The 26,837-nt window shown below is 38.7% G+C and overlaps 2 protein-coding genes and 1 non-coding gene across 6 annotated transcripts in view; 2 read left to right on the top strand and 1 right to left on the bottom strand.

The window, feature by feature from the left end:
* The window catches only part of C2CD3 (C2 calcium dependent domain containing 3), a 120,691-nt gene extending 110,142 nt beyond the window's left edge, over positions 1 to 10,549 (bottom strand). The window contains exons 1-3 of one of the 3 annotated variants that reach the window (XM_005689966.3): positions 10,271 to 10,549; positions 7,346 to 7,615; positions 5,052 to 5,209 (exon numbers count right to left, since the gene is read on the bottom strand). In XM_005689966.3, the coding sequence (XP_005690023.2) occupies positions 5,052 to 5,209; positions 7,346 to 7,615; positions 10,271 to 10,325 (483 nt within the window). In that variant the 5' untranslated portion in view covers positions 10,326 to 10,549. The remainder of the gene's footprint in view (positions 1 to 5,051; positions 5,210 to 7,345; positions 7,616 to 10,270) is intronic. The other 2 variants (XM_018059360.1, XM_005689965.3) reach the window with 2 other exon arrangements.
* PPME1 (protein phosphatase methylesterase 1) overlaps positions 10,592 to 26,837 on the top strand; it is a 51,483-nt gene continuing 35,237 nt past the window's right edge. The window contains exon 1 of one of the 2 annotated variants that reach the window (XM_005689967.1): positions 10,592 to 11,028. In XM_005689967.1, coding sequence (XP_005690024.1) covers positions 10,928 to 11,028 — 101 coding nt within the window. In that variant the 5' untranslated portion in view covers positions 10,592 to 10,927. The remainder of the gene's footprint in view (positions 11,029 to 26,837) is intronic. The other variant, XM_005689968.3, reaches the window with a different exon arrangement.
* Positions 25,929 to 26,000, top strand: TRNAE-UUC. The gene has a single exon. It is a non-coding gene; the product is annotated as a tRNA-Glu (tRNA).

Raw genomic sequence — 26,837 nt, 5'->3', positions numbered from 1 at the left:
GAACATTCTCTGAAATTGCCTTTGGGACTGGAATGAAAACTGACCTTTTCCAGATAATTAACCTTGCTCAATTATCCTCCTTTATTTTCTGTATCTTTCTTCACTTGCTTTTCTCTTGGTCTATAAATCACGTCTCTTACTCTCTACAAGGGGTCAGCAAACTCATTCTATAAAGGGGCAGAGGGTAAATATTTTCAGCTGTATTGAACAATTTTTTAAAAAATGACCCTTTAAAAATATAAGAAAACTTTCAGTTAGAAAGCCAGATTCAGACCACTAGGCAAAGTGTGCCAATTCCTCTTCTAAAGTATCAACAAATTTCTCAATTCTACCACCCACTATCAATCTTTTCCTCTACAATTCAAGTAAATTTTATATGTGCCTCTCATATGCCTGAGCACCATGTTAAGTACTTCCATATTTTTTTTCATATCACTTAATCCCTGCAACAAGGCTGTAAGGTAAAAGTTATTATCTTCATTTTATAAAATAGGATACTGAAACTAGAGAGTACAAATGAACACCAACCAATTTTTCCATGTCTAAGTCTCGTGCTATATCCACTAGGTTACACTACCTCTCTCTGGAAAATAGAAGTCTCTGTTATTTCTACTTCTTCTCTGTAATTACTATGCATGTACTTATTCCATAATCTTTCAAAATCTGACCTCTATCTCCAAGACTCTATAAAAACAATTCTCCAACAAATCCAATGATATTTAAATAAAAAACATAGTATTATTTTATCAGCTGACATGCAAATAAGGGGAAAAAAATGATCCAACACCTTAGAAAACAGGAAACAGGCCAGCAGTTCCTCAAAGTTTAAATAGCTACCACATGATCACAATTCTACACCAAGGTATATACAAAGGAACTGAAAGCATCTGTTCACAAAAAACCTGTATGCAAATGTTCATAGCAGCATTATTCATAAAAGTCAGACAGTTGAAACAATCCAAATGTCCATCAACTGAAGAATGGATAAACAACATGTGATATATCCATACAATAGAATATTATTTAGCTACAATAAGGAATAAAGTTCTGCTTCATGCTACAACATGGATGAACCTTTAAAACATAACAAGTCAAAGAAGCCAGATACAAAAAGCCAGATATTACATCATTTACACGAAATACTCAGAATAGGTAATTTATGGAGACAAAAAGTAGATCAGTGATTGCCAGGGGATAGAGAAAGTAAAAAGGGGAATGACTACTAATGGGTATACTGTTTCTTTTTGCGGTGATAAAAATATTCTGGAATTAGATAATCATGATGGTTGCACATTCTTATGAATATACTAAAAATTACAGAGTTGTATACTTTAAAAGGGTGAATTTTATGGCATGTGAATTGTATCTGATTTTTTTAAACAGGAAAAGAGGACTTCCCTGGTGGTCCAGTGGTTGTGAGTCTACCTGCCAATGCAGGAAACACAGGTTCAATCTCTGGTCTTGGAAGATTCTACATGCCACAGGGCAACTGGATCTGTGCACAACTACCAAGCCAGTGGTCTAGAGCCCCTGACACACAACTACTGAGCTCAACTGCTGCAACTACTGAAGTCCGTGTGCCAAAAGCCCACTCCAACAAGAGAGGTTCTCTTCAACAAGAGAAGCCACCGCATCATAAGAAGCATGTGCACCACTAAAGAGTAGCCCCGCTCGCTGCAACTTGAGAAAGCCTGTGTGCAGCAATGAAGACCCAGCACACTCAAAAATAAATGCATAGATCTTCTAAAAAATAGGGAAAGAACCCATCTAGAATTCTATATTTCAACTGTTTTTATTTTCCCTTGTTTTCTTCCCCCTAGTCACTGATCATACATACAAGAGTACACTTTCAATTCTCTTTGCTATCGATCTAAAATAATTTTTCGATGTTGCTACACAGTCATAACTACATAATTTTATCTTTTATGGAAACAAAATATTCCACTAATAGACTCTGTCTAATGAAATTGTTTGAATTTTTTCAATATTAGACGTGCATTTCCATAACCAGTCCTAAGTGTATTACTTTCCTCTATTTTTATGGTTCGGTTCAGTTCAGTTCAGTTCAGTCACTCAGTTGTGTCCGACTCTTTGCAACCCCATGAATCACAGCACGCCAGGCCTCCCTGTCCATCATCATCTCCCGGAGTTCACTCAGACTCACATTCATCGAGTCCGTGATGCCATCCAGCCATCTCATCCTCTGTCTTCCCCTTCTCCTCCTGCCCCTAATCCCTCCCAGAATCAGAGTCTTTTCCAATGAGTCAACTCTTCACATGAGGTGGCCAAACTCTTCACATGAGGTGGAGTTTCAGCTTTAGCGTCATTCCTTCCAAAGAAACCCCAGGGCTGATCTCCTTCAGAATGGACTGGATGGATCTTCTTGCAGTCCAAGGGACTCTCAAGAGTCTTCTCCAACACCACAGTTCAAAAGCATCAATTCTTCGGTGCTCAGTTTTCTTCACAGTCCAACTCCCACATCCATACATGACCACATGAAAAACCATAGCCTTGACTAGACGGACCGTAATGTCCGCAAAGTAACGTCTCTACTTTTGAATATACTACCTAGGTTGGTCATAACTTTTCTTCCAAGGAGTAAGCGTCTTTTAATTTCATGGCTGCAGTCACCATCTGCAGTGATTTTGGAGCCCCCAAAAATAAAGTCTGACACTGTTTCCCCATCTATTTCCCATGAAGTGATGGGGCCGGATGCCATGATCTTCATTTTCTGAATGTTGAGCTTTAAGCCAACTTTTTCAGTCTCCTCTTTCACTTTCATCAAGAAGCTTTTTACCTCTTCACTTTCTGCCATAAGGGTGGTGTCATCTGCATATCTGAGGTGATTGATATTTCTCCCGGTAATCTTGATTCCAGCTTGTGTTTCTTCCAGTCCAGCGTTTCTCATGATGTACTCTGCATAGAAGTGAAATAAGCAGGGTGACAATATACAGCCTTGACGTACTCCTTTTGCTATTTGGAACCAGTCTGTTGTTCCACGTCCAGTTCTAACTGCTGCTTCCTGACCTGCATACAGATTTCTCAAGAGGCAGGTCAGGTGGTCTGGTATTCCCATCTCTTTCAGAATTTTCCAGTTTATTGTGATCCACACAAAGGCTTTGGCATAGTCAATAAAGCAGAAGTAGATGTTTTTTTGGAACTCTCTTGCTTTTTCCATGATCCAGCAGATGTTGGCAATTTGATCTCTGGTTCCTCTGCCTTTTCTAAAACCAGCTTGAACATCAGGGAGTTCACGGTTCACGTATTGCTGAAGCCTGGCTTGGAGATTTTTGAGCATTACTTTACTAGCGTGTGAGATGAGTGCAATTGTGCGGTAGTTTGAGCATTCTTTGGCATTGCCTTTCTTTGGAATTGGAATGAAAACTGACCTTTTCCAGTCCTGTGGCCACTGCTGAGTTTTCCAAATTTGCTTGCATATTGAGTGCAGCACTTTCACAGCATCATCTTTCAGGATTTGAAACAGCTCAACTGGAATTCCATCACCTCCACTAGCTTTGTTCGTAGTGATGCTTTCTAAGGCCCACTTGACTTCACATTCCAAGATGTCTGGCTCTAGATTAGTGATCACATCATCATGATTATCTGGGTCGTGAAGATCGTTTTTGTACAGTTCTTATGGTATTTCCTTAATATAAGTCCCTAGCAGTAGAATTATTCAGGTAAATGATATATGATCATTTTTATGGCTCTTGAAACACAATGCCAAACTGTTTTTGCTGGTCTGATGCAATTTTGTACCATATGAGAAAAGCAGGAGTAATCCAGTCTCATTTTACCACAAAGTTACCACTATAAGGTGTCACTATCTTTCAATAATACTATAAATAAAAATATGATAAAGAGTATAGAAAATGCTAAGTTCTTTCACTTGCATGCATGCCAAATCAGTTTCTTCAGTTGTGTCTAACTCTTTGTGATCCTACAAACTGTAGCCCGCCAGGCTCCTCTGTCCATGGGATTCTCCAGGCAAGAATACTAGAGTGGCCTGCCATGCTCTCCCTCCAGGGGAATCTTCCTGACCCAGGGATTGAACCTGAGTCTTCTGAGGCTCCTTCACTGTAGGCGGATTCTTTACCACTGAGCCACCAGGGAAGCCCAAGTTCTTTTACGTAGTTAAATCTATTTCTGGACTTTATTCTCTTCCTTTGACACAATTATGTGCTTGTGGTTTTGTAACAAGTTCTTAAATCTGGTAATGTTATATGCTCTTTTTCGAACTGCTTTCTAAATATCTGCTTAAATTTCTATATATATTTTAGAATATATTTGACAAAGTATTAAACTCACCAAATTTCTCAAGGATTTGAATATTCAGAGTTCTCCAGGAAGAACTCCCAGTCTCCCTCAGAAAGGGACCCTTCTATATTCTTTCCCACTATCTAGTACATATATCTACTATATATGTATCACACTGTGTTCTATTTGTTACTATCTTCTATTTCATCCTACCTGACTTTGGAAAACTAATTGAAAGGACCATCTCTTATCTCCATATCCTAAGTTAATGGCACATAATAAACTACCAAAAAAATGTAGGCTGAATCAATGAATGAACATCGAAGATACCACTTAAATGAGTCAAACAAGCTACTACTGCTGGTCACTACCTTTGGAGGTGTGGGAAAAACAAAGAAAGCAGAAAATACTGTCCTATCTCTCAAGGAATCTATAAACTAAAAGGGAAGGAAATTAAAAGGAAACTACAGATACATGATTTTGGAGACTATGTGAGATTATAACTGAACAATGATTATGTAATTCATGTTATAAAATTAATAGAGAGCACAGAGAAGAATGAGTACAGTAGGAGCTGTGAAGGATTCTTGGAACCTGAGATGGGCAGCAAAGAACTAAGAGGATATGGATAAGTGGGAAATAAGTACAAAACAGTCACTGGGTAAGAACAAAGGCATGGAGTGGGTATTTGCATGGCATTTGGGAGTCACGTACCTTCCCATTCTACAAACAGACTCAAATATTTGTGCCCCTAAAGTTTTACTCTATGTAGCAGAGAATTATGATATTTTTACCTGGAGTTCTCCAAGTTTCTTAGATGTTGGTGAAACAATGGTAAAAAATCCATCGATGTGATGGGTTGGAGAAAGCTGGGCTAGTCCACTGATCTGAACTCTACCAACTGGAAGATGTTCAAGTTTGGTGATTACTTCCAGCACCAGCACAGCCATATCTAATCAGAAACAGTTACAACAACATAAGCAGACATTTTTCATTTATTTTGTTTTTTTTTGGAAGTGGGCAGAGGAGTATACATTACCAAATGCTTTTACTTAAAAAAAAAAAAAATCACTTTATTTTCAAATAAACTATGTATTACCATATCATTCAGGGGGTGGGAAACAGTGAACCCAAGATCAAAACACAAAGTTTTAAAGAAAAGCAATGACAAATATCTCAAATGGAGGGAAAAAATTACACAGAAATAGTTAGCATATCAACTATTTGATAAGGAAAATACCTTTAAGAGAGTTTTTTTTTTTTTTTTTTTACATATTTGGCAAGGATTCAGGCTTTAGTTTTGAAATAAAAAAGTAACAATTCTCAGTTTTTAAGTTCTCACCATATCTAGTTTTGAACTGGACAAAGGGCTTCTCTTATATAGATGCAGCAGCTGGTTCCTGCTTCTCAGGAGTATTTTTATTACTTATTCCTCAATAATATCTGGAGGACTGAAATGCTGAGAGCACTTAGAACCAAAAGGAATGGAAATAAACTCCTTAACTGGATTCTTCAATTGGTTGCTTTGACTTAACACCTTCACGGTCCCAATTTATAGCAGGAGAAATACAATGCATGCATATGCAATTTGAGATTATTTCAGAACAGTGTAACTTCTGAATATTTTCTTACCAAAGTTGAGAAAATGATTTTTTTTCACCATCTGTTGAATGTTGTAGTGAAAAGAGCACTGGATTACAATTACAAGATCTGTGATTGTGTTGTGGCTCTGATATTCACAGTCTATTTCTGTGAAAGCCATAGCTGTCTATAAAATAAGCATCACAATACCTTTATCATGGCTGTGAGGAATCGTAGTATTGTAAATAAAACACATAGCACAGAATCCTTTTATATGGCAGTTGCTTAATGGCTGTTTTATGACTTTAGGCAAATTACTTAACATATCACAGTCCCTGACTTATCTAATCATGTAAGTTACCTGGAAATTCTATGAATAAGTATAAAAGTGCTCTGTAGAATATAAAATAATGTGCATGTATAGAATATGAGAAATCTATCAACACTTGTTGCTTATTTATTAACAGCCAGGCTCACCTATGTCTCATTAACAGATATCTATGGGTATCTTTTAAAAGCTCTTATCTCTTTCTACCTAACATCATAACTAAACTTCTCTGTGAATTTAGTTAGAATTCAATACCATTTGGATTAAATCTTTTGATTCATTTTTGTAATCTCCACAGCACCTAAGCACAATGTCTGATGCACGCTAAGTATTCCATACATATTTTTTGAATAACTGAATTTTCTTTATATTTTGATGTCTTCAAAAATTTCTTCTGGAAATAATGTAAACTTAAGCACAAGTTAATCTTTAATTCACCTCTGGCTCTCTTGTATTCTTAGCCCAACAATATTTGCATGATAAATGCTTTACACTGACTTTGAATTGATTTGGTAAGTCCACCATCTAAAATGTTTATATGAAAGTTTGACTTGAATAGAGAAATAACACAGTATATTCAGAATGCCTTCCTTGAATAGAAATGAAATTTTGGCTCTTGGTTCCCAGTAGAGGGATTCTCCCTTCTCTGAAAACCTGTACTACTAACTCACTAAAACACTCAATTGGTATTTAGCATGTATTATCTTGTATTATTACTAAATTTTCTATTAGTAAATTTTATATCCTTATTATTAGTAATTTTTTTCCTTGAGTATAATGGAAGTTCCAGAGTAGAGATTATAGTTGTTACTTAAAGAAGTACAACATAGTGACAAGTGAATGAGTCTTGGTGTCAGAGAGAAGTGGGTTCAAATTCTAGTTTTGCCAATTATCAACTACAGAACCTTATATAGAGTATTCATTTCATCCCTCTGAACTTTGGTCTCACTGTCTATAAAACAGAGAAGATATCTATCTTTCAGGGTTATTGAAGATTAGAAATAATATGGATCAACTGGTAGCACATAGTTTACTCAAAATAATGGTGGCAATTATAACATCTCTGAATCCTCAATATCAGTGTCACAGCTGCTAGGAACATAATAATACCTACTGTTAACGACATAGCTACATGCTTCTTATTAGGCCTGCAGATGAAATGACAAGACAAAAACATACCTGTTAGGTAAGAGGTAAACTGCTTTGGACCACAGCGAATAGCATAACGTGTAGTTGTTCTCACAGCTTTTGGTTCAGTCTGCAATGCATCTCTGGGACAAAAGAGGGTTCCTTCCGATGTTTCTCCCCACCATCTCACCCGGACAAGTACACAAGCAGGAGGCTTTGCAATCTTCCATATGACTTTGTTAACAGAAAGTTTCAGAAAGCAGCGTAGCTGGCCTTCAACCAACGGTGGCAAGCTTGTAGATGGAGAAATGTCACTTAAACCTGTGGAGGAATCCAAGAATACAAAGTCAAAATTTAGTCTAAATACAGAAAACATATAATCTGCTTTTTGAATGAAAAACACATAAAAACATTTTAATCTCTACAGAGAGAAGGCTAATTCTATTTATCCTAATATACGAGAAGAAGTAACTGGCAAACCAGACCACAAAATAACCTATCTGGTCACTTAAGCCACCCTGAAAACTAGTTAGTATTCAGGGTTGGATTCAGGTTACTGTGAGGAAAGAACACACCAACTTAAGACATATGCTTCTTTAACTGAAAGATGCTAAATGAAAACTACAATGATACAGTATATAGATTTAAAAAAACCTCTGAAGTAGTTGAAATTTTTCCTCCAAGTACTGCTATTCTGATTATGGCAATGTCCAGTTTTAAAAGATGCTATTTTTACATAATTCTCATACTTTAAAACTGTCACTAAATATAAACAGCATCAACTCCTGTCAATTCACAAATGACATGTACACCATACAACTCAGTGCTTCCATAAAGACCTCACCTTAAACTGTGTTTTCTTCCTGCCAATATCATATAATCAATGAGGACAGAAAGTATCACCTTTAGATTCCACCACTATTCTTTAGCATAGTGCTATGTAACTCTGGCAGTGAGAGAAGGTGAATTCTCCCCAGCTAATTCAGGTCATTTTGTGAATAGCATGTCACTTCCTGGAAATATATGGGTTGGCCCAAAAGTTTGTTGGGGTTTTTCCATGAAATGTTACAAAAAACCCAAATGAACTTTGAGGCCACCCCTATAGTAAGTATGGAGAAGGAAATGGCACCCCACTCCAGTATTCTTGCCTGGAGAATCCTGTGGACGGAGGAGCCTGATGGGCTGCTGTCCATGGGGTCACACAGAGTTGGACATGACTGAAGCGACTTAGCATGCATGTTCATAATATTTATGGCTTTTAGACAGATAATAACATGTAAACAAGGCAATTAACCCTGACTTTCTATACAGCTTTCCTTTAATGACCCTGATTGTCTTCCCCTTCATAGTATCTTTTAACCATGACTTATAGGAAGTTTAAGAACTCATTCCAATATTATACACACCTTTCTATTCTTCTCACTTTTCCTTTGGAGAGTGGTCATGCCTCAAGAAGAAAATACACTAAAGTCTACCAGATCAGAAATTTATATAATTAATTCTTTGGATTTCTAAGAGAACACCCCCTCTGCTTTCTTGAGTGATGACCCACCATAATATTTATGAATAACTAGTTTTAATATGAAAATTATACACAGGCGTGTGCATGACTATTACTGTACATGCAGATGGTATAGTGAGAAGGACATTAGTATGTTATTTCAATTTTTATTTTCCTCCTATCAACCACATCTACTTTGGTTTGATGTAGGTAGCACAGCACTGAACACTTTCACACTTCTGTTTCATATCTTGCATCATTCCTGGAAGGAAACACATTGCCTCAAAACTGTCTTAGTTATCTTTAAACAGCAGATAAGATTCATTTCTAGACTGCAGCTTTAGTCCTCAACCCAGTGGCCTAAGGCACTATCACTATTCCAAAATACCTCTTTGCCTATAATGTAAAAAGGCAGAGTTACCCAGTTTTTGTTTTGAGGCAGCTCTGCAGAGATTTAATTTTGTTTCCTGATCTGCACTGGATTCCCAGGGTGACTGTTACTGCTGAAGCTAACATTCCCCGGGTCTCCTTAAGTGGACTAACCTGATAAAGTCCTCCTGTTAAACACTTTCACCATCTCAAATCCTTCAGAGATCTTCATACCCTCACCTCCTATCACACTGTCAATCACCAGTCTTTCTTTCTCTCTCCTCTGTAACTGGCTTTTCCCTACTCCCATCTGTAGCCCTTCATGATTCATGATTGCCTCACGGCTCAGTCATTCAACTAACATTTATCGAGTTCTGTTGTGTGCTAGTTTTGGGGGATTCGCTAAGGCCTAAAACGTGATTCTTGCCTATAAGGATTACCGACACACTTTCCAACTTGTTTTCCTTCCAGTCCCATACGGACCTGCAAAGCTCTACCTCCCCTTTTCCTGCCCCCACACGCTTATCAAAAACATTCCTAAGTCACAGGGATTTAAGGTACACTTGGTGACGATAATGGTAGTGTACTGTGTATTTGAAGGTTGCTAAAGAGTAGATCTTAAACGTTCTCTGCAAAAGAAAAAAAAAAAAAAAACTATGTATGGTGACGGATGCTAACGAGACAACTGGCAATCATTTCGAAATATATACAAATATCCACTCCAAACGTACACCTAAAACTAACATAATGTTATATGTTACTTATACCTCAATTTTTAAAAAGTAAAAACCAAAACAAAACCTACAATTTTTTTTGTTCTCTTCCTTTGGAAGCATTTCCTTTTAGCCCTCCCCTCATTCCATTTATTCACCCACTTTGTCCCCTAGTCAAGACCTCATACCGTTTCCATTCTGGGGGGGGGGGGGGTGTCAAATGCTCTCTTTTAACCTTCCGATGCCCTGGTTTATTTTCCCTCCGCAATCCTCTTCCCCCCTTTTTTAACATGCGGCTGTGGGAGGTCTTCCTAGAATGCCTAGCGCCCCGCTCCCCGAACTCCGCCCAATCGCCCAACTAAGCTTTCTTCCACCTTTGGTCGTCCAGATTACCTCTCTTCTTGCGGCTACGGCCGCCCCCAGGCCCCTGAGCTTTCCGTTGCTTCATGACGACCCCGAGCTCTTCACCAACTCAACTACGGCTCCAGCACCTAAGCTGTAGCCTCCCGCCATCCCTTCCCAGGGCGCTGGCGTTCCCCAGCAACCGGCGCCGCTGGGCAGCCTGGGAGGCAGGAAGAAGTGGTTCTTTCTTTAACAGTCTCTGGGAAGCGACGAGAAAGGAAGGCGCCAAGACGCTTTCCTACCAGTAGACTACAACACCCAGGATGCTTTGCTACGCTACCTCTGCAGGGTTGAACGCGGTCGCCTCCAACTGCGCAAGCGCAGAATGCGCTCTTTGAGGACTCCATTGCCCAGGGTACATAGGAGCGCTTCTCTTTCCGGCGAAGGTCGTGGAGTTCTCCGGTAGGGGTCTGAAGGGTCAGAGACTCCGTTACCCAGCACCCTTTGTGGAGTGTTGCTGCGCACTTCCGGTGGAAGTGCTGGGGCGAGGGGGTGGAGTTTACAGAGCCGGTGGGCGGTGCTGCCGGTAGCTGGGTGCTGTCTAAAGGCTACAGGGCGTCGCTAGGGGAGTGAGCTGTGACCGGTTGGGCCGCGCTTAGCTTGGGACGAAGCTTCGGCTACTGTTCGACTACCTGCGGCCTCCCCTTCATGTCGGCCCTCGAGAAGAGTATGCATCTTGGGCGCCTGCCCTCTCGCCCTCCACTACCCGGCAGCGGGGGCAGTCAGAGCGGAGCCAAGATGCGAATGGGGTACGTGACCCGTACCCCTTCTCCCTAGAGGCCAGGCCCCGACCGTTGGAGAATGGTGGCTCTCGGCGTTTAGAGTGGCATGGCAAGGGAGGCTAAGGATTGAGAGAATGTTGGCGGCGGCCTGGAGACGTTTACATGAAGTAGAAGGCAGATCTGGGGACTAGGGGAGGCGCCAAGTCACTGGAAATTAGAGGACAAATAGTATTGGAGGGAGAAGGGAATGAGGCAGAGATTGAGGAAGCTGAGAAGATAGTTTAAGAGATGGAGGAGGCACCTCAGAAGAACGGGTGGAGGCTTGAGAAAAGGAAAAAGAGTTGTGACAAAGGTGGAGGGAAATCTTCCAGGGACGGTTGAGGGAAATGAGAAATGACTGAGTGAAAAGTTGAGGGAAATTAGGAGGAGAACTAGGGAAAGATTTGGGAGGAGTAAATCCTTATCTAATTTCTGTGAGAAACTGTGAGAAAGAAAGCTGGGGGAAACGGGACACCTGAGGTAGGGTTGGAGAAGGAAAGAGAACTGGGGAGCAGAAGGTTCTGGAGAGAGTTTCTAAAGGTGAAGAGGCATATTCAGGGAGTGAGCAAGTGACTTAGATATTAGGTCTCTTAAGGGATGCTGAGAAAGTGTGGGTAATAGGCCTAAGGAAAGATGGAGAACATAGCCAGGAAGACTGTTAGGGGTAGGGGTGATAGGAATGTGCTGAGAAGTGAGGGTAGGGAATAAGGGGAGGAGTGATGAGAGAGAGCATGCAGGGATTTAGAGAGTGAGTGTGGGCTCCAGAGATTGAGAAATGAGTAGAAAACGGGTTTAACTAATGGCTTACTGCAGACAGAAGGTCTGGGAAAGGTTAAAGACGAAGATTTGGGCAGTTGATTTTTGCAGGGCAGGTAGGTCTGGTGGAAGTTATGTACTGGTCTGATAAAACTCAGTGAAGTATTGAGAGTAGCATCTTAAAATGTTTTGAGGGAAACCACCGTTTGCTGGAATGGGAGGAGCTGTGTTGGCATTTGGAATTTTAGGTTGTTGAATGAACTGGGCCGGGTTGGGGGATCTAAGATGTAGGAGAGAGAGTGTAATGAGTTGCACCTGGGAGAGGTAATTGCTGGAAAATAGGTAATTGATCAGGTAGTCGGTTTTGAGGTGTGTTTGTAGAATCAGACAGGATTCTGGAGACTAGTGAATGTAAGGGATAGAAAAAATACTTAGGTATGTGGTAATCAAGAGTGTGTGTTTGGAATTCTAGAGATGGATTGATAGATATTCTTGGAATAAGGACTAGAGAAAAAAAATCTTAGGTTCTGAAGAAGTAACATGTACAAAAGCTTACCAAAAAGGAGACGAAGATAGGAGATACAGTGCTGTGAAAACAGGTCCTAGGAATGGAGAGAAAGGAGAATCCTATAGATTAAAACAGTAGGGTAGAGGGGTAGTGAGAATGGTTGGAAAAACCGGAGAAGGAAACAAAAACTTGAAGTGGAGACCTGACCATGGGTCAGAGTAGAAAAATGAGAAAACCTTGACAGATGAAGGTAAAAGGTAGGTCAGTGAACGCACACAGTATGAAGAGGTGGCAGAAGGCTGCGTGTAAGGTAAAATGAAGATTGTTTTGACTTTGGAAGACTAAGGTAGGGCTATAATATGATCATAGAGGATCTGCAAGCTGATCTGTAGTAGATTATTTGGGGAAGATTAACCTGGACTATAAAATTAATGTAGCATTTACTGTTAATATGTATCTTAGTTGGTGCCTTTCTTAATCTAAACTTTGGTTTTTCAGTATTCCAGTGCTCTTCTGTGAAAATACATAAAAATACTAGCCTTTTAATAACCATATGTGCTTCAGGTAAGTTTAGAGCTTAGCTTCTCGTTTTGGCAAAACAAGTTCTCTGAAGATGAAGAACTGAAGAAAAATGCTAAGAGAAAGTAAAATCTGATTAGCGCCCACTTCGGCAGCACATGTACTAAAATCTACTGATTAGCTTAATTGTTAGTAACTTAACCTCTTTAACGGAGAAGGTAATGGCACCCCACTCCAGTACTCTTGCCTGGAAAATCCCATGGATGGAGGAGCCTGGTGGGCTGTAGTCCATGGGGTCACTAAGAGTCGGACACGACTGAGCGACTTCACTTTCACTTTTATGCATTGGAGAAGGAAATGGCAACCCACTCCAGTGTTCTTGCCTGGAGAATCCCAGGGACGGGAAGCCTGGTGGGCTGCCGTCTATGGGTCGCTAAGAGTCGGACACGACTGAGCGACTTCACTTTCACTTTTTACTTTCATGCATTAGAGAAGGAAATGGCAACCCTCTCCAGTGTTCTTGCCTGGAGAATCCCAGGAACGGGGGAGCCTGGTGGGCTGCTGTCTCTGGGGTCACAGAGTCGGACACAACTGAAGCGACTTGGCAGCAGCAGCAGTAACCTCTTTCAGGGCTTCCCTTGTGGTTCAGCTGATAAAGAATCCTCCTGCAATGTGGGAGACCTGGGTTTGATCCCTGGGTTGGGAAGATCCCCTGGAGAACGGAAAGGCTACCCACCCTAGTATTCTGGCCTAGGGAATTACATGGACCAGTCCATGGGGTTGCAAAGAGTTGAACATGATTGAGTGACTTTCACTTTAACCTCTTTAAATAGATGGTTTGATCCTCTTAATTTAGATTAACTGCTTATTCTGGAAAATAAAGTTCTTTAGAAAGATGCTTCTTTATAGTACTGTGGAAAGAAGAGCATATATTGGTGAATTTTATGTGTTCCTCAAGGGGCTTATTTTCCTGAATTTTTACTTCCTTATTGGAGCATAGGTATGCCTCATGTAACCTTAATGTTAGTGATAATGACTCTCCTTCCCTAGAGTCATCAAACTGGAAGAGAGCTTTGAAATGGTCTTACTGCTTCACCATATAGTTGAGGAAACTGAGCCTTGGAGACTTCTGTTAGGTAAACTAGGAAGCAGGGAGTAGTATATTCTCTTAATAAATGAGAAAACTGAAATGCAGATCTTCCTCATACTTACGCCTCCTAGAAGCTTGGCAATAGGGCCACTAAGAACTTGGATCTCTGGACTCTGAGACCCATTGTGTTTTTTGGGTTCATAATTATTATTGTTGGCAATAGTTAATTTGAGTTATGTGTCTTATTCTTTTGCAAATACCCTGGGATTCAGTCTTCCTTTTTTTTTAGTCAGTCCTAGTTTATAAAGTGTCACTTCCGCCAGTTTCGAATCATCTTTATTTCTAACTTCTTCTCAGTTGCTTTTTTTTAATCTTCCCATCTTTTCCACTCCCCAGCCTTTCTCTTACTCTCTGGTTAGACCTGTTCCTTTGACAGTATCTTATATGACTTACTCTTTCAACTATTTTTCATAATCTCTTGCCTTTAGTTTCAATAAACCTTGTTTAGCTGTGTTTGCATATTCAGGGTGGTTTTGAAATTTTGGTTTTTCTTGAGTTTCCATAATTTATTTTTTTCCAATTGGATTTGGTAATTCCAAAGTATTACTGGATGAAGCTATAATAGCAATTACTTTTTTGTTTTTGTTAGTATTGTGTGCCAGGCATTGTGGCAGTAGCTTTATGTATGTTATTTCTCGGGTAAGGCCTGAAAGCCTGGTTTTATTGTTCCCTGATAGATGCCAGTAGATGATGCTCAGAACAGTGGTTTTGAACTTTTTAAAAGTTTTTGGAACTACTCTGACTTTAGAGCCCTGCTTGGAACTGGTATTAGTCTGTTAGGGTTACCATAAAAAAAATACCATATTTTTTTTCTCAGAGTTCTGAAGACTGAGAAATCCAAGATCAAGGCACCAGCAGATACTGTGTGTGGTGAGGACTGCTTCTTGGTTCATAGACGGCAGTCTTCCCACTGTGTCCTTACCTGTGGGAAGGGGAAAGGAAGCTCTGTAGGGTCTCTTTTATAAGGTTACTAATCACTTTTATGAGAGCTACACCCTCATGACCTTATCACCTCCCAAAGGCTCCACCTTCAAAAGTAACATTGGAAGTTAGGAGTTAACATGAATTTTGGGGGCACAAACATTTAGTCTATATCATGTGGTGTGCTTAAGGGTGTTTTGAAAGTCACTATTTTAGTACATTCCATTACGATTAGAGAGACTGTAAGTCATTTTTCAGTATAGTTTTGCTTCATCAATAGTAAGTACTTTGTTTCTACAATTATCTCTTACAGTTTTATAGTGCTTTAAATGACATATATATTAGTCCCTTTTTTATATTATTCCATGTGGTAAGTTGGGGCAAAGGTTAATATTTTCTTTTATTGAGAAAACTCGAAAGTCATATGTTCATTGACTTGCCTAATATCACAGAATCCTTAAGTGGCAGAAACAAGACTTCAGAAACCCAGATTTATATTGGGTTTTTGTTACTATTGTTGTTCTTACTTGTTGTTCAGTCACTAAGTTGTGTCTGACTCTTTGTGATCCCATGGACTGCAGCGCCCCAGGCTCCTCTGTCCTTCACTTTCTCCCGGAGTTTGCTCAAACGTGTGTCCATTGAGTCAGTGATGCCATCTAACCATGTCATCCTCTGCAACCCACTTCTCCTGCCTTCAGTATTTTCCTAGCAGCAGGGTCTTTTCCAGTGAGTTGGCTCTTCACATCAGGTAGCCAAAGCACTGGAGCTTTAGCATTAGTCGTTCCAATGAATACTCAGGGTTGATTTCCTTTAGGATTGACTAGTTTGATCTCCTTGCTGTCCAAGGGATTCTCAAGAGTCTTCTTCAGCACTACAGTTCAAAAGCATCCATTCTTTGGTGCTCAGCCTTTTTTATGGTCCAACTCTCACATCCATACATGACTACTGGAAAAACCACAGTTTTGACTATACAGACCTTTGTAGGCAAAGTGATGTCTCTCCTTTTTAATACACTGTTTAGGTTTGTCATTGCTTTCCAAGGAGCAGTTGTTTTTGAATTTCATGGCTGCAGTGAAATCACCATCCACAGTGATTCTGGAGCCCAGTTCTTGTTATACCTTGGTGCAAAAGAGATGGTTGTTTGAAGTGATAATGATCTGAGTTTGAAGGCTAGCTTGAATTTACTTTAGTTAAGTCATTTAACCTCTCATGGTCTGTTTCTTAACTCTAAAACTGGGATATTTCTGCTTACCTTAGAGCGGTGAGAACGAGATAATATATGAAAAGCAGTTACGCTTCCTGACACACAGGCTCTTAAGGAATAGTAACTAGTAGATTATGTTAAGAACAATGAGAAAGGTTCATTCTTTAAGAAATAGAAGCACTTCTTTCAGTATCTTATGTTAGCTTTTTCCCCTTCAAGCTGTGTATTTATTCATATCTGATCAGACAGTTTTTCATTCAACTTCTTAAATGTGTTACAAATATCAGGGCCTCTTAGGAAGGCTTTAAGGGGCTGTTTACCACAGATAGAGAAATAAAGGGCAAAGTGGAGTGATTTGCTCAAGGTTGCATATTAAGTTACTAAAAGAGTTAAATCTAAGTTAGTAAAAGAGTAATCTGTTTATGCTAATAATCAAACAGTTAATTTATAATTCACATACTATAGAATTCACCCTTTTAGAGTATGCAGTTCAGTGATTGTTAGTATGTTCAAGGTTGTGCAATCATCACTAATTCCAGGACATTTTCATCATTCCATAAAGAAACTGCTTACCTGTTCACGTCACATCCCCTTCCCCTAGCAACCATTAATCCATTTTCAGTGTCCATGAAGTTGCCTGTTCTGGAGATATATAAATAAAACCGTACAATATGTGACCTTTTGTGACTGGGTTCTTTCACTTAGCGTAGTATTTTCATGTTGTAGCATTTATTAGTACTTCATTCTTTTTTTTTCCTGCTGAATGATATTCCGTTGTATAGATATATCACAATTTATGTAGTTATTTTTCAGTTGCTGGACTTGGGTTTCCAGTGTTTTGCTCTTATGAATGATGATCCTGTGAACATTCATATGCAAATCTCTGTGTGGAAATAATGTTTGTATTTCTTTGGATATAACCTAAGAATGGAAGTGCTTCAAAGCCTTTTATATATTAGGAGTTTTTTTTCCCTTATAAGTGTTAAAAAGTATTTTTCCAAGTTGCCCTTTTACTTTGCTTATAATAATTTTTGCCATGTAAAAAGTTCTGTTTTAAAATTTTGATATACTCAAACCTCTGTAGAAAAACCCATTGCTTCTGGATTTTGGATTGCAGAAAGATATTTCCTTCTTCTAGGTTATAAAGTAATTCATATGTTCTTCTCCCTGAGACCTGTATGCTTTCTTTTTTACATCCATCTGAAGTTTATCTTGATATGCAAAGTGAACAGATCTATCTTTTTTATCTTTTGCGTGCTTGTATGCTGAGTTGCTTCTCTTTGCAGTCCTATGGGCTGTAGCCCTCGAGGTGCCTCTGTCCATGGCATTTTCCAGGCAGGAATACTGGAGTGGGTTGCCTTTTCCTCTTTCAGAGGATCTTCCCAACCCAGGGATCAAACCCATGTCTCTTGCATTTCCTGCATTGGTAGGCGAGTTCTTTACCACTATAGCCACCTAGGAAGCCATTTTAATCTTTATCCAATTGTGTAACACAATTTTTTAAAAGTCTTTATCCTTACCCCATTACATGAATTTCACCTCAGTAAAAATTAGTCCTTTCCCCGCTAATTAAAATTACATCTTTATCATACACCAAATTTCTATGTAGATTTGGGTCTGTTTACAAATTTTCTTTCCTTTTCCATTAGTCTGTTTATGTGCCACTGTTATGCTTTAAATCAGAGAGGCATTTTTAATATGTTCAGTAAATGGTAGGGATAGCTTCCCCTACATTCTCTTTCAGGATTTTCCTGGCTCCTCTTACTTTTTTTACATGTAAACTTTCTAATCAACTAGACTATTGCCTAATAGTATTTTTATTGGCATTATATTAAATATGTAAATTAACTTAGAATCAACATTTTGATGACGTTGAGTCTTCCTTGAAGTATGTTCCTCAATTTGTATAAATCCCTTTTGAATGAAAAATATTTCCAATGGAAAGTACTGATATGTTGCATTTAATATTTTATATTACATAATGTAGACTTGTTTAATATTGTATTTAATATTACTTAAATATGTACAAATTAAAACAAGGGATAAATTCCTATGTATGAGTAATATAATTAGAAAACTATTTAAATGTATTTACTATTTAAACACAGCCTACAAAATTCCTCAAATTCAGATTAACAATATTACGTTAATGTGAAATAATTTTTTGTTAACAACTTGTGATTTAAGCAGAAATACTATTTATTGAAGTAATACTTTATATAAATACAAAGTTCAGAGTTGATTCAGTTATTCAGCTGTATCAATCAGGACCCAGACTTTTGGCATCCTTTCCTTTGACATCCTTAGAAATGTTGGCTTTTCCTTCTCTTACTGGTCACCTTATGGTTGCAGGATGGCTGCTCTGCTGCAACTCCACTTGCGCCTTACGTCTTTCCAAATAAAAAGGAAGAAACAAAGACCTTTTCCTGACTTAGCTTGTCCCTGTTTTTTTTTTTCCCCCCTAGAATGGAGAACTCCCCAGCAGGTTTTTCCCTTAAGTCTCTGTCTAGAACTGGTTTTCACACGTACATCCTAAAACTAATCACTGGCAGTAGGGAATGGGATTCTGGAGAAGGCGATGGCACCCCACTCCAGTACTCTTGCCTGGAGAGTCCCATGGACGGAGGAGCCTGGTGGGCTGCAGTCCATGGGGTCGCGAAGAGTCGGACACGAGCGTCTTCCCTTTCACTTTTCACTTCCATGCATTGGAGAAGGAAATGGCAACCCACTCCAGTGTTCTTGCCTGGAGAATCCCAGGGACGGGGGAGCCTGGTGGGCTGCCGTCTATGTGGTCACACAGAGTCAGACAGGACTGAAGGGACTTAGCAGCAGGGAATGGGATTACTGTGACTGATTTAGACCACTTCTGATTCATTCTTTTGTGGTGGAGGAGAGATAAAGATCTTTATTAGCTACTGTTTATTTGGAATTCTTTTAGGGAATAGAGAGTGTTGGGAAGTGGGAAAGGGATGTCTGGAGTAGAGAGTAAACAGCAACTGCTCTAAGTCTTGATATTAACAAGAGGAACAGGCTAATCTGACTTCAGATTCCCTACTGTTTTCTTTACAGCACAGGTTTAGGAAGTGGTTTCTCTCTTTCCCTCCCTCCCCCATTTTCTCCCTTGCCCCTATATGCCACTTTTGAGCCCCTTGACCTGAGCACTTCTGAGTGAATGTCGATTTTCCCATTTTTGCTAGACTTATTGCTAGCAAATCTATTTCTCCATAATTGGGTAATTGGAATTTTTTTAACCTGACAAGACTTTCTTGTTACGTTACTTGATGTCAGATTTGAGGAAACACCTTTGATTGATTACGAAAAACTTTTTCCTTTATACTGTGTAATAGTTACTTTTAGAGAAGAAACTTTTAAGTAATAAATAGCTCTTTTAAAAGCATGGTCCACTTATATACCACACTTAGATGTCCTTCAAATTCAGTATTGACAACCAGTCCCAAGCACATACTACCTATATAGTTGACCCTTGAACAGCAGTGGTTTAACTGAGCAAGTCCTGTTATACGTGGGTTTTTTTTTTTTTTTGAGAGTGAATGCCATAGACCCTTGAACAACAGGGAGTTGGGGTGCCGACCCTCCCCACAGTGAAAAATCCAGGTATAACTTACAATTGGCCTCCTCCATATTCCATGGTTTAGTGTCTGCAGCTTCTACCAGATTCCGCTTATGTTTTATTTACCATTACATTTGTGTAATATTTGCTTTTGAAAACAAATCCTTGTATAAGTGGACCCATGCAGTTCATACTGTGTTGTGGAAGGGTCAGGTGTACTACACTTAATACAATTGATGATTGGTTGAAATTGCCTCTGTGGAATCTCAAATATGGAGGGTCCACAGGTATGCAGGACCAACTGTAAGTTATGCATAAATTTTCAGTTGCGTGAAGGGTTACACACACACACACCCTCAAACCCAGCCCCTCTTCTTATGTTGTTCAAGGGTCAACTCTGTATTTTGAAGATTGAATAAGAGATTATGTTGAAAATTCTAGTCATTCAAAATCATGGCAGAAAGCTGAAGTTGTTTACTATCAGTCTTTTTCCACTGTGTCTCTGTGTATGTCCTTGCCATGGACTTTTTCCAGGTGTAAATGGGAATCCTATCTCTGCCACTAATAAGCCATGTGACTTGGTCAAGTCTTCCTCTTTCTGGGCCTCAGAAGGAACTCTGAGGTGTACTGTAAAGACTTCGGTGGTACCAGACATGCTTGAGTTTAAGCTCCAGTCCTGTAGAGAGTGGCTCTGGGAAATTTATGTCTTTGAGTCTTTCACATGTTTTAAAGGGAATATTTTTCTTGCTGAATTCAAAATCCAACTTGTTACATAATAGACAGCTAATTATTCCTTCCCATAAAGTAAGATTTGAGTTAGATGATCTCTTAACAGCCTGCTTCAGTACACAGTTTTTAGAATCTAAGTCATCTGCTTTAATAAGATGCCCTTGTCAATAGTAGTGAACTCTCATGATCCCAGACAGCCATTTGGTTGCCTTCCTTTCCATTCTTTCCATTCTCTTCAGTATTGCTAATGAGAGCTTTTCTTTTTTATATGTAAGAGCAGTGGTGCCTTGCTTTAAATAGCTGGCTGCAATTAAACTTCAGTATTTTGTCCCCACCAGAAGTCTCCTAAGCTGGAGAATTTGTGACAGCAGTGACTAGGACTGCTACTGTGCAGCTCATGACTCATTACTTGCCCTCCTAACAGACAAGCAGCCTAGTAGATGTTGAAATATTATTATATCTATTTGGATTTGAGACATTCACCTAAAAACATACAACTTTTATTTCTTATTCCTTGTCTCTAGGCAGGGAATAATTTTTCCTCTCTTTTTTTTCCTCCTCTCCCTCATTTCCTTAACAGTTGATGCATAGTGGTCATACAGTTTCGTTGGTTTTGGTTATTATCTCCTAGTAGGCATTATCACATAGTAGTCAAGGAGCACATCTTCTATGTCCCCATAGTCTTCTGTAAATACAACACTTAGCCCTCTGACTCCTGTAATTATTGATCTGCTGTCTACTCAGGTCTGTGAGCTTCTTAAGGGTAGGAATCATGTCTTAATTTCCTGGGTGTCTAACATGCTGGCTGCTTAAGTGCTGACTGAATGAGAAACTGCAATCCTAGACCTGTTTAGCTTCTATAAAGAAACCTTATTTCTTCATTCTATAAAGAAACCTTATTTCCTCACCAGTTCCATTAAGATGGGGTAACTTAAGTGATACTCCATTGAAAATCGTTTCAGCTCATAAATAGAATCAATACTTTATTTCAACACCAAGCATTTAGGCTGAGTGTGTTGTGTTTACAAATACATTGACTAATTTGAGATTTAAAATGCTCATATGGTTGAAACTTGTGCTTGGAGTTTGTCTCTTGTATATAAAGATTCATGCCTATTGCTTAGTTTTACTTTAACAAAACTTGACACTTTTTCTCTTTCTCTCTCATTCTCCAAAACTGAAGTGAGTCCTTACTATAAGAGTAGTTAGTTGTTTAGTTGCTAAGTCGTATCCAACTCTGTGCCTCCATGCACTGTAGCCCACCACGCTCCTCTGTCCATGAGATTTCCCAGACAAGAATACTGGAGTGAGTTCCCATTTCCTTCTCCAGGAGATCGATCTTCTGGACCCAGGAATTAAACCCAGGTCTCCTGCTTGGCAGGTGATTCTTTACCATTGAGCCACCTGTGAAGCCCAGGAAGATTGTGCAGGCCATGGAGCAGCTAAATCCTGGCACCATAACTCCTGAGCCTGCACTCTAGAACCTGTACTCTGCCCCAAGAGAAGCCAGCCACTGTGATGAGAGGTCTGTGCACTGCAACTGGAGAGTGGGCCCCACTCGCCACAACAGAGAAAACCCACACCCAGCAGTACAGCCCCAGAGTAGCCAAAAATAGCTAACTAAAGATATGAAGTTACAAAAAGAAATGTAAAATGAATTCTGCATGATAAAGTATTGTGTCATACTTTAGTTGGTAGCTCTTTTTATTTTTTTGGCCACACTGCATGTCTTGTGGGATTTTTAGTTTCCTGACCAGGGCTTGAACTTGCTCCCGTGGCAGTGAAAGTGCAGAGTTCTAACCACTGGACCACCAGGGAATTCCCTGGTAGCTCTCTTTTTAGTGTTACAAAAATCAGGTTTATCATAAGTCAGTGGTGCCTTGTACATACAGTATTTCATCTAACAACTTGATTGTCATCTATTTTGCTTAGTCTTCACTAATTTAACAGTAATCTCCTTTTGTGTAGTAGCCCCAAAGTGGTTAGCACACAGGAGGTCAATAAACATTTGATCAATGAGTGAATGATGCTCAGATACAGTGGATATATGACATTTTTTCCATCAGCTTAGAATTGTGCACCCTCAATTTAGTAGGGAAGTAAATGTGAGGGAAGAGCCAGATTTGTTGAGCATAGAAGTGAAATTTTAAAACTGGTTATTAACAGTATATAAATATGAACTTGTACCCTATTACATCCCTCTATGATTCCATATTTAATATCCCTCTATGTTTATCCTGTTAAGAAAATGCAACCCAGGTTGTTGTGGGGATTAAATTTAGATAATGCTTGTCAAGTGCCCAGCACAAATGCACATGTGTCTGGTTTGTTTCATTTAATCCTTCTCATCCATTTAATTAAACCAGCTTTTCCTTAAGCATAAGAACCATGGTTCAAGATATATTAATATAAATTTAAATTCTGTTTTCTATGTGAACCACCTGAACTACATGATTGTTATTAACTGAATTTCATCACAAATAGCATTGTAACATATTATGGCTAAATAGACTTGGGGATGGAGCTTCTCAGAGAATCTATGAATATTTTATAATACTGTTAATCAGAGGAAATGTACTATAGTTTTTCCAACAACTTACTTTACAAACCTTTGGAATATAAGCCCATTTTTAAGTTGGAGAATACACTAACATTTTTTTCCACTGACTATTGGGAAATTACATTTTTATCGACAGTTAGGTTTGTACTTTTGCCTATTCACTATCCAAGTCATTATTTAATAAAAATAGTACTTCCACTTTTTATAGCATTTGATTTAACAAAATTTTCCCACCAGATGTAACCTTTGTGAATCCTTCTCTGACCTGGTTCCATCCCCATAAGTGTCCTGAACAAGCTTGAATGTTCCATGTGTGAGCTCTCTTATTTCTGTCATAGCTATAGTATACAGTGACTGTTTCCTTGCTTATCTCCCTCCAAGCATTAGCTCTTTGAGGTAAAGAACCAAGTTTTCATTGATGAAAATTTCAGGCCTGCTGATTTCCCTCATGCTCAGAAAGTGTATCAGGGCCTGCCATACAAGGCATACCCAAAGGTTTCTTTAATTGAAATTAAGTTAGCTGCTTATATAAATAAGTTGTGACTGGAAAAAAATCCCTTAGATAATTGCCCTAAAGATATTTGCTGTTTGTCTTTCATCCTGGATCATCATGGCATTTAGATGAGTCTAGGGTAGAGGTTATAGAACCATTGGTTCTGAAATATTAGGGTTTTCTATAAGGATTTTATTGGCTTTAAGCTCTGACCTCAAAACTCTTTCTTCCTATTGTGATATGTCTAAGCAGAATAGCAGCTTACATGTGTTCTGATGACTGAGAATGGCCACACATCAGTGATGAGAGTGAACAACTCCAGTTGATCTTTGTAGAATATCATAAAGTGTCCTATTGTCTGCTTTTTTGCTTTCATTACTGATGTCTCAGTGGTTGTGTTTTTGTTTGAGGCCAGATCACTTTATATCCTTTTTTCTGTTTACTTTAGTGTTTTCGAAAATGATGTTACTACTTATGCTGTTCTTATATTGGGTGAGTGGTAGAAGTAAAATTTAGAAAAATTTCTAACTTGGGTAAAGCACAGTTCTTTATTAGCAGAAGTATAAGATTAGAGTTGTTCTTGTGCTGCAGCAGTTGTCTTTATCCATCCATTTAAAACAAAGCAGGTTTTTGTGTGATCTAACTCAGCAGGTTGGAAGTTCCCATAGACTAAGTATCTTATCTGAAATTGGTTTTAAGTAAGGTAAGGTTTCATTCATACAACCATGTCGTATATTGGGCCATAAATATCCTTTCTTGTCTAATACAGGATGTTGTGTAAAATCCTACTATTTCCATTTTTGGATTCTATGATGCCCGGTTAATAAGGAACATTTTCATCAGTGGCCAACGCAGAGAAGTATTAGGAGTGGGATGTAGAATTTTCAAGCACCTGGTAAATCAGTGTTTTGTAAGTTGGAACTCTTTTAAAAGGTTTCCTCTGTTCTTTCTTTGTGAATGACTTCAGAGAGACTTGAGAATTGTCTTTGATTCTTCCTTTTCACCCCACCCTTCTGCTCTCTCCCATGATGATAATTATAGTAGTAAACCTTGACTTTCTTCTTAGTCTCCATGGTACTCAGGCTTGCTTTAATAAGAGTCCTCTACCAATCATTATCCCTATGGCAGGAACCAGTCCTCTTCCACTTCTTCCTGGGGATTTCTGGGTGCTTATTGTTAGCTTTGATGGTTTTAAGAGTGCAGAGAGAACCTAATATTATTTTGAGGGTAGTATTAAAAACTAATAACGAAGTGACCCTAGCTGAGCTACTTTCTATGGTTTTGGATGAGTTATTTAACCTCTCTTGGGTTTAGCTTTCTCATTTGCAAAAGAGGAATTATAGCAGCTACCCTAGAGAGTTGTTGAAATTAATTCATTAATTCATCTCCATTTTCTCCTCAAGTCCCTTGAAATTATAGTAAAGTAACTTGGAAAAAGGAAGAATCAAAGGACAAAGAAGAGGAGGGAAAGTAAGATACCAGCAGGATTTAGGAAGATGGCAAGTTGAAGACTGTTAATTCTCTGACAGGGAAGAGCAAACTGTCTGTAGAAAGAGAATGAAAGTTGAAGTTAATCCATATGACCCCATAAAGATTCAGGAGTTGTAGACGCTAGGTACCTCTGAAAGGGGGCTAAAAATAGGATTGATTGACTCCATTAGACTCTCACATCTTTTCCTTTCCTTCTATTTATTGAAAATATATTTCTCAATAATGGGAGACAGGTTAACTTCTGGAAAAATTGAACCAGAGTGGCTCTGGACTTAGAGACAATAGGGATATGAGGGCAAAGATAAAGCAGCTGGATGAAACAGGTATTAAGTGAAAGTACATAATTTTGTCTTCTAAATATGTTTATGTTTTCTTCTTTACTTTCCTCAGGTCTTTGCTTAAAAGAAGCCTTCCCTGATCACCTGATTTAAAATTCATTCCTTCTCATTCTGATATTCATTGTCCCCCTTCCTGACTTTATATGGCCCTTATTGCCACCTTGCAGATTTTTGCTCCTGTCTCCTGTTAAGTGTAAACACAAGAGTAGGGGTTTTGTCTTTTGTTCACTGCAGTTTTCCCAGTGCCTAAAATAATATCTCATAGGTGCTTATTCATGCCTATTTGTTGAATGAACAAATGAGACTCTTTAGATCCTTTTCAGAAGGCTCCTTTTCAGAAGGCTCACAGCTAGTTTTATGTCCCCAAGCAGAAGATTGGAGGATTTATCCCTGGAGAAATGGCTGGCCTAAGAGAAAAGACATACAGATATTGATATTTAAGGGGAAGAGTCGTCATTTAAAAGTCTGGGTCTCTACTTGATAACTGTACAATAATACTCAATAGTCAGCAAGCCCTCCTTTTTCATAGAATCACCAGCAATCCAGGGAAAGCCTCCAGTGCAAAAGACAGAAACCAAAACAAAATGAGAAAAGGAAACAGTAGTGCATAGAACAAAATAAAATACTAAATAAGCGAGCATCTCGAATTTTCTGGTGGTCCAGTGGTTAGGACTTGGCACTTTCACTGCTATGGCCCAGGTTCAATCCCTGGTTGGAGAACAAAGATCTTGCAAGCCAAGCCTTGGGGTACAGCCAAAAAAAAAACAAAACACAAAAAACCAAACACATCCCCCGCCCCCCAACATCTCTTGTTAGAGACGAGACAGTATGGCATCTGTGAAACAAGAGAATGCTCTTTTATTTAAAAAAGAAAAAAAAGAGGAACCTGGTTTCAGAGAACAAAATGTAAATGTTGGGAATAAAAACATGTATAGTAGATATAATTCAGTAGAAGAGAAAGTTTAAGGGATCATCCTAAGAAGAGGCTTGTTCTACTTTTAAGATTAAAGTTTAGAAATGTGGGGGATAAAAAAATTCTTTAAAACTCAACTGCAGTATAAAATAAAATTTAAAAAGTATATAATTGTAAGAAATGACAGAAAATCGATAAATTTAAAAAACTCAACAGCAATACCATTAGAAGTTGATAGAAAAATGCCCTAAAGTTTGATAGAGAATAATATAAAATTAATGTAAGTTAAAATGTAAATTAAAATTGTTTTGTCTAATATTTGCCCTACTATGTTTTTGTCCGTCTTCTTTTATTTTGGAATTTTTTGTCTTTTTTAAAAAGTATATAGTTGGAAATTAAAAAAAACTCATCTTAAGATATTTAAAACCTAGAGTAATTAGTTTATTTTTGATACATTTGGATTTATTTCTGCCATCATATTTTGTCTCATCTGACCTGTGTTTTTCTCATTTCATTTTTTTCTCTATTAGGGTAGTAATGATATAATCTGTTGTTTAAATGTTTCCCTTCTCATGTTTTTGGTAACAACTTTATTGAGATAGAGTTCACATACCATACAACTGACTCATTTAGAGTGTACAGTC

This window comes from Capra hircus, chromosome 15, assembly GCF_001704415.2.
Source record: "Capra hircus breed San Clemente chromosome 15, ASM170441v1, whole genome shotgun sequence".
Taxonomy (NCBI): Eukaryota; Metazoa; Chordata; class Mammalia; order Artiodactyla; family Bovidae; genus Capra; species Capra hircus.
The sequence above is the reverse complement of the archived record's forward strand: the minus strand, read 5'-3'. Positions and strand labels throughout refer to the sequence as shown.